Source organism: Trematomus bernacchii, unplaced genomic scaffold (genome assembly GCF_902827165.1).
Source record: "Trematomus bernacchii unplaced genomic scaffold, fTreBer1.1, whole genome shotgun sequence".
NCBI classification, from domain to species: domain Eukaryota; kingdom Metazoa; phylum Chordata; class Actinopteri; order Perciformes; family Nototheniidae; genus Trematomus; species Trematomus bernacchii.
The window spans coordinates 3,849,930-3,863,152 of NW_022987797.1; the positions used below are offsets into that span (position 1 = coordinate 3,849,930).

The window sequence follows — 13,223 nt, forward strand, 5'->3', positions numbered from 1 at the left end:
AAACCTTGCACCGGATGTTTGACTTATCACGCTTTCTGAATTGACGCTCAGCTGCTTGACCGGAAACTAAACAAGGAATTCGGATTTGAATGATCTTACGTGTCATTCCCAGAGTCTCAAACCTCCTGGACACTTTTGGTGAACGAAATCCCAGTAAGTAGGTTTTCATTGTCTTTATTCACTTTGCCACAGACTGAGGACAGGAGCATTTTGCTAACTTCTCTTGTTAACAGTCGGCTTGTCGTTTTAAAAGCTTTAAATCAAGTAATCAGTTAGCTTAGCTGAGCTAACATGGCTTAGCTTAAATCACTGTGAGTTCATTTGTGTTATTAAACAAGAGCACAGTTTGTATTTATCTCACAAATCTATAGTTAATATTAAGAATACCAGCGTCCATTAATAAATTATCACAATATTACAGTAGGGAAATCACTTTATCCCTGTGTGGCTAAAAAGGCTAATTTAGCTGCTGGTGATGAAAGTAATAGTTGTTTTGAACACCTGTATGTGGCTGTTTGGTTGATTAAATAAGACACTAACATAAGACTACAGCCAGACTTCCTTATGAATGAAGTCTTTATCTGTGGTGACAGTTCATTAGGAGGACACGGTTCTTTATGTCATGGGACTTTTGAATGAGTCATTCATACCTGTCAAACACGCTAACCAGACCACCTTAAAGTGGGTAATGCTTTATGTTGCATGCATGATCGTATGCATGTAAAGCAGGGGTGTCCAAACGTATTTCACCAAGGGCCACATACAGAAAAATGTACGAAAGTCTGGTCCCCTCACTAGAGCTGAGGTATATTGCCTCATACGTTAAGTTATAAGTTAGCAAAATCAATCAAATGTAGGTACATTATGCTTGATACTCGAATTAATATGCTTTAAGAAAAGAACAGCCTACATCACAGCTTTCCGTAGGGTTTCATTTATTATGTTTCAAGTGTTAGCAGCTCATGTCTTAAAACAGAAGCCTCATATTGCTTAACATAAGGGGAAATAGGAAGGGTATATTTCAAGCTTACTATGTTAATAAGTCATTGGGCTTTTTTATCAACCAAGATTGACTGAATTTATTTGAAAAGTGAGCTTATTAACACATGAATACTGTGTAATATATTTTTAACATATCTATTTAATAAGTACAACATAAGACAAGCACAAGTTTCATGTGTGGGACATATTCCATTATACTGTAGAATTTGCTACTAGTCTTTTCAAAATGGACAACGGGCCACAGTTGGCCCCCGGGCCGTAGTTTGGACACCCCTGATGTAAAGGGTATTCTGGCTGAAAAAGTTTTACAAGGTGCAAATATGTCATCTCAGTATCCCCTCTCTTAGGCCAGACTTTGAACTTGTCTTTTCATGAACTTACTGATGGGTTCCAGATCAGAGGACAACTCTGAATAAATAAGTGAAGAAAGACAACACTAATGCACCATAAAGAGGCTTTAGCATGTGTAGCCCTGCTACAAGCACAGAGTGGTAAAGCCATTAGAGGATTCCAATGAAAAACAGTGTATCTGGGGGCATACTCTGTTGGGAGACCCTTACTAAAGTTTGTTCACAGTGAGTCAATGTAGCCCCACCTAGCTCCACTGTGTCAACATGTATTATTGACTTTGAGCAACAGTTAGTTGTCAACAGACTTTTTTGCTGTTCTGAAGGTATTTCTGAAATAGAAGAAAAATATGTTTCAAACTATCTGAGTGAACATGTTGCATCTGTTGCACAATACAAACAAAGTGTGTAGCCGTTCCACCCTGACATGATCCATGCTCTGTTTGTAAAACCTGACAAAATATGACATTTTTTCTCCTAAATTGGGAGTAAAATTGGTCTTAAATTGAATTCTGAGTGGCATTAAAACACCTTAAATATAAACTGTAGAAAACATGTATAATGACCAAGTGTGTAGGGGACATAATAAAGTAGCTAGAACAGTCTGTTCAATTCAGAAAAGTACAGCACTGTACTGTATTGCAGCCTTTAAAACAACGGTAAGACAATGTCTAATATCACGATATCGATAACCATTGACTTCACCGTGACTTCCTCTCCTCTCTCCTCCTCAGGCTGGTTGCTGTGCGTTGATGAGCTGTGGTCACCTTGGTAGCTGTTGCTAACGGCAGAAGCATGAAGGCTTTGATCCTGGTCGGAGGTTACGGGACGCGACTGAGACCGCTCACCCTCAGCGTCCCAAAACCTCTGGTGGACTTCTGCAACAAACCCATCCTGCTGCACCAGCTGGAGGCATTGGTGAAGGTGAGGAGGAGGAGGAGCAGGAGGAGGAGGAGGAGGAGGTGAAAGGAGGAAAACAGGAGTAGCAGGAGGACAGGGATGAATATAGTCGTAATAAAGGCTTAAAACGTCTTATTTGTTGACCTCCATACTTTTAGATGAATTATAACCCAGCCCTAATTAAACATAAATACCTTTTAGAATTTTTCTTATAAAAAAAGCTTATGTTATTGTGTTGGCTGGACTCCATCTTATAATTATGTTGTTGCTGATGTTTTCTGTGTGTGTGTGTGTGTGTGTGTGTGTAGGCGGGGGTGGACCATGTGATTCTGGCGGTGAGCTACATGTCGGAGCTGCTGGAGAGAGAGATGAGAGTCCAGGAGGAGAGAGTACGTACCTTTTCTGTCTCTGAATTAGAATGAAAGGAAACAATACAGAAATGATCATTGTTCTCCATCTACAGAATCCTGAATGTTTCTTTGTTTTCTCTTCAGCTTGGGGTTCGTATCTCTCTGTCTCATGAGAAGGAGCCTCTGGGCACAGGTGAGTTTCTCCTCTCTGCAGACAGGAAACTGTCGATGCAACACAGCAAAGTGCATTTTAAAAGTGTCCAGTGATTTGAAACAGTGCAAGTCTGCAGAAACTGTTATATCTGCATCATACAAAGATTTTTTCTGAAGTCTGCGGTAAACGCTACTAAGCTTCAATATCTCTTAGCACAATACTTACCTCAGAATTGTATTTCTACACATATTTTGCCTTTAAAAAAGAATACTGAGGTCCTGTGATTTGGATATTACACTTGTCAACATTGCAATATCCATTACATTTTAGATTCATTGTGCACACTTAATTAAGGGTAACTTCTTCAACCTGAATAATATTTCAATTGTTTTGTATCCAAGTGACCGATGGGAAGGCTGGGCATTAAGCTTTTTCAGCTGCTTTCAGACACTAGGTTTCCACTTTATGTAGTGTAAGATCCATTGTAGTGGCCAAAATCATAGAAAAGTCAAACAGAAAATTAACTTAAGTAAACTGCCGTCAAGGCACCAGATAGCGAATCTTACGCAGGGTGAAAATGATCCAAATCCACCAAACAAAAGTACAATGACAAGGGTTTCTCATTTCCTTTCCTGAAGCCTTTCCTATGGCTTTCTTTGTTTAATCCTGCTCGAATCACCCTGGTAAAAAAACCATATGCCTACTAGTGCTCTGCTCACCACCACCTGTCTCCAATATATACAATTGCACCAGGTGCCCAAATCACCCTGTGCCCAAATCACACAATTCAACTGCGAAAACGTCACTAAATTGTATAAAAATGAGAAATGAACGTGTGTGTGTCTGGTTTCAGCCGGCCCCCTGGCGTTGGCTCGAGAGCTTCTGAACATCGACAACGAGCCGTTCTTCGTCCTGAACTCAGACGTCATCTGTGACTTTCCGTTCAAAGACCTGCTGCAGTTCCACAGCAACCACGGCAAGGAGGGGACCATCGTGGTGAGTTACCACTGCTCAAAGTGTTTTTCAGACTACATCCAGACTACAGGTTGATTAGTCAGAGTTTAGCTCTTTTTAGATGAAAGTTGACAATCATGACAGATATGTGGTAAAACTTCAGTACGAAACATCTACAGTAGTGAGGGAGCCAAAAGACAATGGAGGATACTTTTATCCAGACTTCTAATCAAAGAGTATATGGACAATTACAACGTATTATTGTTGTGTTCATCAGGCGATATATTTATTCCTAAAAAAAGGGTTAGGGGAATTGGAATGACATTTTGGAATGATGAATGATATAAGTGGCAACTTGAAAAAAAGGTGACTTCTTAAATTCAAAAGAGAAAAACGTAAACATTTAATTAAATAACTTTTTGGTTAAATGTTTTACTGACATCTAGTGGAATAATTCCGTACTGGGCATTTTTTGGTATTGAAAGGGAAAACGTTTCAGTAACTGAATTCAACACAGACGAACAGATATTTGGGCCCGTTCTCATTTCGTCAAATGTCCCTCCTCGACTCCTATCCTCGACTCCTTCCTCGTGTCTTAGTCCCGCCCACAGGAGATGCGAGCGGAGGAGCCGAGGAGGGGAGCCGAGGAGAGAGGAGGGGAAGCAGCAGGCGGTTAGAGAAATGAGAACTCCTCTCCTCTGAGCGGTCATTTTAAAGAGACGTCCATTAATGATGACAGGAGGCACAGCCCTCTGTCTGATGGACAGATGTGTTCATGACGACTTATATATTTACTTTTAATTCATTCACAGTGCGGTATAATGAGACAACAACAGGCTACAGATGCAGACATACACACACATATTTATATAAATATATACAATTTCAGAATCAAACAGAGCACTCTCATAATAACGTAACACTATCAGAGACTGGATATATCCCCCCCCCCCCCCCCCCCCCCCCCCCCTCTCTGGTCGCTACAATGAGGGAAATAAATGACGGGCCAAAAGTTTTATTTACAAGTATTAAAAGTAAGCAGAGGACACCAAACCAACTGAGACCTGTCTGTCCGCTGCATCTACGCACACACTGCACCACACACACCTACACCACACACACGTACCTACAGCTCCTAAAGCATAATCAGGCTACAGCCGTTGTGTATTTTATTATGTGAAGCACTAAATGGTTTTAGAAAAATATCGACTCTTTGTTTGTAGATATCTACTAAACTAAAGCAAATAAAGAGAGTAGGCCTGTTAGCTGTTATACTGAGTGATATATATTATACACACTGCTCTGCTTTCTGCACGGACCTCACAGCTGTTCTCACTGTAAACATCGCGTCGCGATGAAAGCAGTTAATAAAATAATATCCAGGGGATGCATGCAGAGCATTGTCATTGGCTGAGATAAGTCCGGCCGTGTGTCACGACTCTTTGAAACATCACTGTTGCCGGAAATACATCCGCGAAGGAGCCGTGGAGGACCGTGGAGGACCCATCAGTGTATCCTCGGTTATAGCTCCTCCAGAGAGCCTCCTCGACGCTCGATGCTCGGTCCTCGATGTGCATTTAGAGAAATGAGATGTCCTTCAACATGGCGCGCTAAAATTCATTTCCGGGTCACTACCCGAGGACCGAGGAGTCGAGGAGGGACATTTGATGAAATGAGAACGGGCCAAAGACTTCATTTCAGGGCATTTTAATAGAATGTGGTTTGTTTTTAAATGTGAAAAGTTTTACATTTTTCGTTTACTAAATTCATTTGAATGGTGGTTGATTCTAAGCTTAAATTTAATTCGGAACCTTTTTTGTTTTGTGAAGTTTGTTTATGAATCAGTCTTGGCTCTGTGTGTGTAGGTGACGCGGGTGGAGGAGCCCTCTAAGTACGGCGTGGTGGTGTTTGAGGCGGACAGCGGCAGGATCCACCGCTTTGTGGAGAAACCACAGGTCTTCGTCTCGAACAAGATCAACGCTGGCATCTACATCTTCAATCCCAGCATGCTCAGCAGGATCCAGGTGACACACACACACACACGCACACACACACACACACACACACACACACACACACACACACACAAAAACACACACAAACACACACACAAATACAAAAACACACACACGCACAAATACAAAAACACACACACACACACACACACACACACACACACACACACACAAAAACACACACACACACACATACAAAAACACACACACATACAAAAACACACACACACACAAATACAAAAACAGGTGTGTTTGCACTGTGATTTTAACCTTACAATATGTGTGTGTGTGTGTGTGTGTGTGTAGCTAAGACCAACATCTATAGAGAAAGAGATATTTCCTGTCATGGCAGAGGAGGGCCAGCTGTACACGATGGAGCTACAAGGTAACTACTACAGCACAAATCTTATATACAATATTATCTAAACGATCATTAATATGTATTTTAATCATGGCTGCATCTAACAAACATTTTCTTTATCAGTTAACTTTTCTAACAGATGACACTTTTACATAAAAAAGTTTTATACAATGTCGAAAAATATTGAAATGGGACCTCTTCAAAGTCTTGATTTGTCCCTCAACATTTGAAAACCAGACAGTTTGATCGAGGATCATTATTTATTGTTTTATTGTCATCTGAAACGGAGCCAGATTAACATTTATTGTTTTATACATAACATTTATTTATGAGTAGGTTTAAGGATTGTTCTTAGTTTTATAACGGTGCATATAAGAGCACATTGTGAATTGTGCTCTTATGCATTAGATGAGATCAGATGAGGAGCAGCTTGGTATGTGTAAATGTAGGCATGTAGTGCAAACAGGCGCTATAGAAGTCCATTTACCAAAATTAGCAATATATTGATATAATATCGATATTGTGATCTGAGAAAAGATGTTTTTTGGGATATTGTAATATCTTTACATCGCATTTAATTCCCTGGTTTTAAAAGCTGCATTAGAGTAAAGTAGAACATTTTCTTTTTTATTGTTTTGTTATTATTGATTATTATCTATCATCCATTTAATTGTGTTCATATTTGTTTTGAAAGAACCAAAAGTCAACCCTACTATATGGCGGAATATCAATATTGAGATATGTTGTCCAAAAATATTGGGATATTTGATTTTCTTCATATTTCCCAGCCCTAACCAAAAGCTGTCGCTGTTTGCTGTTTGCTGTTGTTCATGTAACCATAGAAACATCACCTTGTTGCAATGGTTACTAACTGCTCTGTCTGTCTGCCTGTCTGTCTGCCTGTCTGTCTGTCTGCAGGTTTCTGGATGGACATCGGTCAACCTAAAGACTTTCTCACAGGGATGTGTATGTACCTTCAGTCGCTACGGCAACACGCTCCTGAGAGGCTACGCACGGGACCCGGTTTCCTTGGCAACGTTCTCGTGGTGAGTTCTGCTGATGGCCGCCACATGATGTCAAATAAACACATCACTGAACACGTTTATAATTATAAGAGTGGTGCAGGAATGAGTCCTAGAGATGGGAAATAAGTTTTGGTAAGATGCGTGAAATATGGTCTGTGGTTAACTCAAGCTGAAGAGATTACAACCCTTTGTTCTACAACATAAGCATGTTGTATGTTTCACTGTTGGAGGAGTCTTGGGGTGCGTCTCACTTCGGTTATTTTTCATTTCCTCGCTCCTCGGGCTCGGTATCACCGGAAGTTGATTTGTCTGCGCCATCTTGAGTAGCGTCCCAGTGGCCTTATTTTTGCCCGAGGACCGAGGACCGAGGAGTGATAACAGAGGAGCGATAATCGAGGAACTACCAGACCATCCTCCGGTGAAATCCTCAGATACTCGCCCCGCCCCCTTACTGTGTATCACTCACTGATTGGACGATGCAGCGCATGCACTGATCTGGCTGCTGTCAGACGATCAGCTGTGCGGCGTCATCACAAACGGACGTCGCTTCACGTGACGCCCCGGAGGAAACGACGTCCCATTGCTCTTAAAACTCATTTCCCTGCTTCTCGTGGTTTCCTTGCGTCTCTCCATGCTTCCCTGGTGGGAGGGACTAGACGCAGGGAAACGACGCAAGTGAGGGACGCAAGGAATCCATTTAACCGAAGTGAGATGCACCCCTTGGTCTTCAGATGTACATTGCATCACTAGGCTGTTGCTGTTGTGCTCATGACTTTTAAGACTGTGAATCTTTGACTCCAGGACCCCACAGCGCAGATCGGGGAGAACTGCACCATCGGGCCGAACGTCACCATCGGTGCGGGGGTGGTGGTGGAGGACGGCGTGAGGATAAAGCGCTGCACGGTGATGAAGGGGGCGCGGGTCCGATCTCACTCCTGGCTGGAGAGCTGCATCGTTGGGTGGAGCTCCTCTGTGGGCCAGTGGGTGAGTACAGGACAGAGACCATAGGGAATTATATTATTGCAAGTTATAGAAAGTTTCATCTTTAACTTGGTTCATTGTGCAGACAACAACACTTCAGAATCAGAAACAGGTTTATTACCAGGTAGGTTTCCACTTACGAGGAATTTGACTAGGTGTCGTGGTACATACATAAAAGTAAAACAACAAGTAAAACATAGAGAACTAGAAAAATAATAAAATATATACTAAAATATAAATATAACAGTGCAATGTAATGGAATAAAAAGGAATAAAATATGGAATACAAATAAAAATCGGCAGTAATAAGAAAAGAAAACCGATATTGTTGTACATTGTGTGCATTAATGTAATGCACACAAGAGTCTATGATGTGGCTGATGTTATGTGTCAGTGGGGGGGGGGCGGGCCTTATTGATGAGTCCGGTAGCGGAGGGGAAGAAACCATCAGGAACCGATGAGTCAAAAAGTATTCTTAGAAAATACAAAGAAATGGCAATACAAAGGTAGCTGTTTTTGAAGTTTAGTTAACAGTAGATTTCAGAAGTCACATTTAAAGAGGCCCTATTTTGCCTCTCGGGGTTTTCCCTTTCCTGTTTCCTTCACAGGAAAGGGAAAGAGCTTTCTGAACATGAAAGCATGGAGACATCAAACATGTTACAGTAGAAGCAAGAAATACAAATATGAACCTGAAAATGAGCAAAATATGTCCTCTTTAATCATTGTTTATTTTCTGTAATTTCCATTTAGTAATGTAAAAACCATAAAGTCTTTTGATTCCTTACTGCAGAAACAGTCACTGAAGCATGACTTTTATTATATATCTCAAATTGCTTAAAATCAGTGTGTAGTATAAAATGAATACATATGAACACATGTTTTCCCTAAAATGTAAAAAAGGCAATACATTTTATAGTTATTTTTATGGTTAATAATAAGATATATTTTTTACATGGCCTAGGTGTACATTTAATTCTGGTAAACTTCGACATTCAACAGCTATATCACAATATGATGTTTATTTAGTAAGAAGCCGTGTAATAAGCAGGATACTATGCAGCAAGTGGGTCATCATTGGAAAAGTAACTTTGCATGGAATAATGACCGCTTTGTACATAGATATGAATATATATATTTAAGCAATAGCTCACGACAGGCCGTGGTATATGCTCATTATATCACAGCTAAGGGGCGTGGTTCAGCCCAACTGTATACAGTTTTTCTCAGACGCGGAGGGATACTGACTTGTGAAAAATAACTACAATTCTACCCGTGATATACGCTCATTATATCACGGCTAAGAACCAATCGGATTGCTTGATTTGACTTGTCCGTTTTATAAATATATATATATATATATATATATATTACTGCAAGTAACTAGTAACTGATATTGTAGTAGAATAAAAACAATAACTGGCTTCATAAATGTAGTGGAGCAGAAAGTGGCATCAAATGGTAATAAGTAAAGCAACAGAAATCATTCTCAATCTCTTCTCATATGGATATGTAGATATTTGATATTGCGTGTGAAAATATTTCTCTTTATTTTTTAGTAATCTTTCTATTTGTGATCCTTCTCTTACAAATGATTTCCCTATACTGTGTTTAGGTTTGCAGCACTATGCACAAACACAAGTTCATTGTTCCTGTAAACCTACATGGCAATAAACCTGATTCTGATGTTATCGGAGGTTCAATGACTTCTGGGTAATTCTGTGTCGTCAGGTTCGTATGGAGAACGTGACGGTGCTGGGGGAGGATGTGATCGTGAACGACGAGCTTTACCTGAACGGTGCCAACGTGCTGCCTCACAAATCCATCAACGAGTCGGTCCCAGAGCCGCGGATCATCATGTAGCGGCAGGAGGAAGGGAAGACCAGCGCCTCTCTTCTTATACGAACTCCACTGACAGCCAAACTGTGCCAGAGAGAGAAGGACGGACAGAGGGGTGGAGGAAAGGAGAAGAAAGAGGAGGCAAAAGAGAACAACAAGGTGTCTGTTATAATTTGGACTATTTAGCCCTGCTTGGCTGCACCGTCCATCAATAAGAAACAATGGCGTACGCATGATCTTGGACGATAATGTCCTGATTGTTGCCGAGGTTAAAGGTCTTGCGTGAGCACTGCTATAGAGAGCGGGAAATTCACACCAAACGCAGAGCGACATTTTAGTTGTCTGTTTATTACAATGGTACGAACCCAAAATAAAATATATTTACTTATGGTTAAACTGCAATAAAAAGATCAAAAGGTTACTGAAGTCATTCGATCATCACGCCGAACAAATCCACTCATAATCTTGTCCGCATTATATGTGTAAGCAATGGAACCACAGGAAACATTAGCTCTGCGTTTGATGTGAACGCTCCGTTAGAGTTATGGGGCTGATATTCTTCTGGTTGTCTGTTAGAAGGTGAAGGGACTACTGTGAAGTGTATTCGGGGGGGGGGGGGGGGGATCGGTTAGTGAGCGATATGAACATTGCTGTTTTAGATTCACTATGCGTTAACATGTCCTGGGTGAACAGTGAACAGGCACTGAAGGATCACACTAAATGTGTCTCTAGGAATCCTAACTGACATTGAGATGCAGTATAAGTTATAGTTGATCAATTATTATAGTTTTTTTAAACTGGGTTACATGAGGTACCGATCCATAGTCGGTGTAACACCTACAGTACATGGCGGTAGCAGTTTGGAAAAACAAACAGAAACAACACAACAGAGGAAAAAACAAGAGGCCTTCTTAAATAAAATCTATATCCGTTTAAGTGAATGCTTTAGAATAATATTTTCAACGCTTACATTTTCTGTCAGGGAACTGAAGCTGCAACCAGTCTCCAATCTTTACCTTGCAGAACATGGGAGCTGCTGGTCTACTGCTGCTTCAATAGTTGAGTTTGTTTGTGTTGTTTTCAAATCAACCCTATCAAATACCTACAGTACGTTACATAATAAGACAAATAAATGAGCCCGCTCTTTACTTCTTGTCAGCTAGGGTTGTAACGGCATAAGATTTTGAAAGTATAATATATTACAGTATCTTATTCAAATTAGTTTTCTTATTATTTACAGTGACCCTTTAAAGAATAGGACCCGAATGAATACTATAAACCTGATACAAAAAAAACATACCTCTGTTATGATAGATGAATTGTAAAGCCCTTTTTGCTGCATTCTGTTCATATACAGAAGCTGTATGACTAAAATGAATTAGTTCCTAATTTAACTAAAGCATGTAAGTGTACATGCAAGCACTATTTTAGCTATCAGCTTAAAGTTTAATAATGTCCTAATGTGAACATATTTTGTATGTGTGTAGCTTTGAACTCACACACCTAAACGTCATTTCTTTTCAACACTGTATATAAACAAATGTACACAATTTGATAAGTTGGTCAACTTTAATACCAAGATACCTTTATACCCTTACAACCCTAGTGTCCTCCTTGTTGTAAAAACTAGATTTTAACATTCAACAAGGACAAATCCATGTATCCCTAATATTAAAATGAGGCGGCCATGTTTGTGTCTTAAAGTCTCTCATTTGACCCTGAACACTGTCCCGCCTCAGATCTGATCCCTGAGCAGATTGCGGTTCTTTCAAGTTGTCTTTCTGTTTTTCTGTAGTGATGAACAGTTTAGGACACTGAACATGTAAAGACGTTGAGTCTGAATGAATGAAGTAAACTCTTGTAATGAAGTCTTTTTTAAAGGAAATAATATAATCTGCTGATCACATCTCGTGTCATCCCTACCTTTCATTTTGTGTTAGTTTTACTAGTTTGAATTAGTATTCATTCTTATGCAAACAGTTGTTGTCAGTTGCTTTTTTATTATTCTTTTTTTTATGACCAAAAAATACCATGTAAAAATGCAAGAAAAACAATAGCAGCACTTTTTTAGAACCAATACTAGTGATAATACAAATGTGAAGAATATGTAGGGGATATTATGTGTAACATAAAAAGAGGATATTTTTTAAGAAAAACACGAGTGCATATGAATTCTGTCACAATATGAATAAATATATTATTTAAAAATAATTATAATGCTAATCAATGTAGTTAACTTTGTTAGTTGTGAAGACATCATTAAGCAAAAAGTAAATTGCATACTTAAAAATGTATATATGCAGACTAAAAACGATATACACACACACACACACACACACACACACTATATAGACAAAAGTCTTGGGCCACCTACACATTACACCTACAGGAGCTTTTAGGACATCCCATTCCAAATTCTTAGGCATTAATATGAAGTTGGTCCCCCCTTTGCAGCTACAACAGCTTCCACTCTTCTGGGAAGGCTTTCTACAAGATTTTGGAGTGTGTCTGTGAATTGTTGCCCATTCATCCAGAAGAGCATTTGTGGATCAGACACTGATGTTGGACCAGAGGCTGGCTCAGTGGGTGTTTCTCAATCTCGAGTAAAGCTGCTTCAGAGCCACTATTTCAAGCATACTACGTCATCGAGTGCCGCCGAAGGATTGTTCCAATCTCCAGCATACTTGGAAATCTACCGAGCCCGGCGTACTCCGTTTGGAGAAATATCGAGGCTGCACATGAGTAGACTCCGCGGTCTTAAAATCCCCACAATGCTTTGCGCACGGACCAATTTCCCCAAATCTGTGGCGGAAGATGTAAGGCGGGGCCTATCATATGACGCACACCTGCACACTTGCTAGCCTGTTCCACTTTTTGTTTTCCAAATGGCAGGAAGTATTCTTGACTCGCTTCTGAAGCAAGATGCTCGGCAGACATGTGCTACCAAGCAAGCGTACTCGCGATTGAGAAACACCCCCTGTTCTAGTTCATCCCAAAGGTGTTCAATGGAGTTGAGGTCAAGGATTTGTGCGGGCCAGTCAAGTTCTTCCACACCAAACTCATGCAACCATGCCTTTATGCACCTTGCTTTGTGCACAGGGGCACAGTCATGCTGAAACAGAAAAGGGCCTTCTTCCCCAAACTGTCCAAAATGACTTGGATTCTTGACATTGTGTCTGGTGATGTAAGGCTTGATGCAGCTGCTCGGCCATGAAGCTCCCGGCGCACAGTTTGGTGCTGATATTAATGCCAGAGCTGGAACTCTGCAGTTATTGAGTCAGCAGAGCTTTGGCCACTT

General features: G+C 40.4%; 1 protein-coding gene across 1 annotated transcript; it reads left to right on the plus strand.

Annotated features, from left to right (window-relative positions):
• The first annotated feature begins 61 nt into the window (after nt 1-61).
• On the plus strand, nt 62-11,831 carry gmppb (GDP-mannose pyrophosphorylase B). The gene is made up of 10 exons (XM_034149926.1): nt 62-153; nt 2,084-2,273; nt 2,558-2,638; nt 2,744-2,792; nt 3,607-3,749; nt 5,573-5,731; nt 6,029-6,107; nt 7,002-7,129; nt 7,910-8,092; nt 9,818-11,831. Exons 2-10 carry the CDS (start codon nt 2,145-2,147, stop codon nt 9,947-9,949), a joined length of 1,083 nt encoding a protein of 360 aa, XP_034005817.1. The 5' UTR covers nt 62-153; nt 2,084-2,144; the 3' UTR covers nt 9,950-11,831.
• Nucleotides 11,832-13,223: the final 1,392 nt, after the last annotated feature.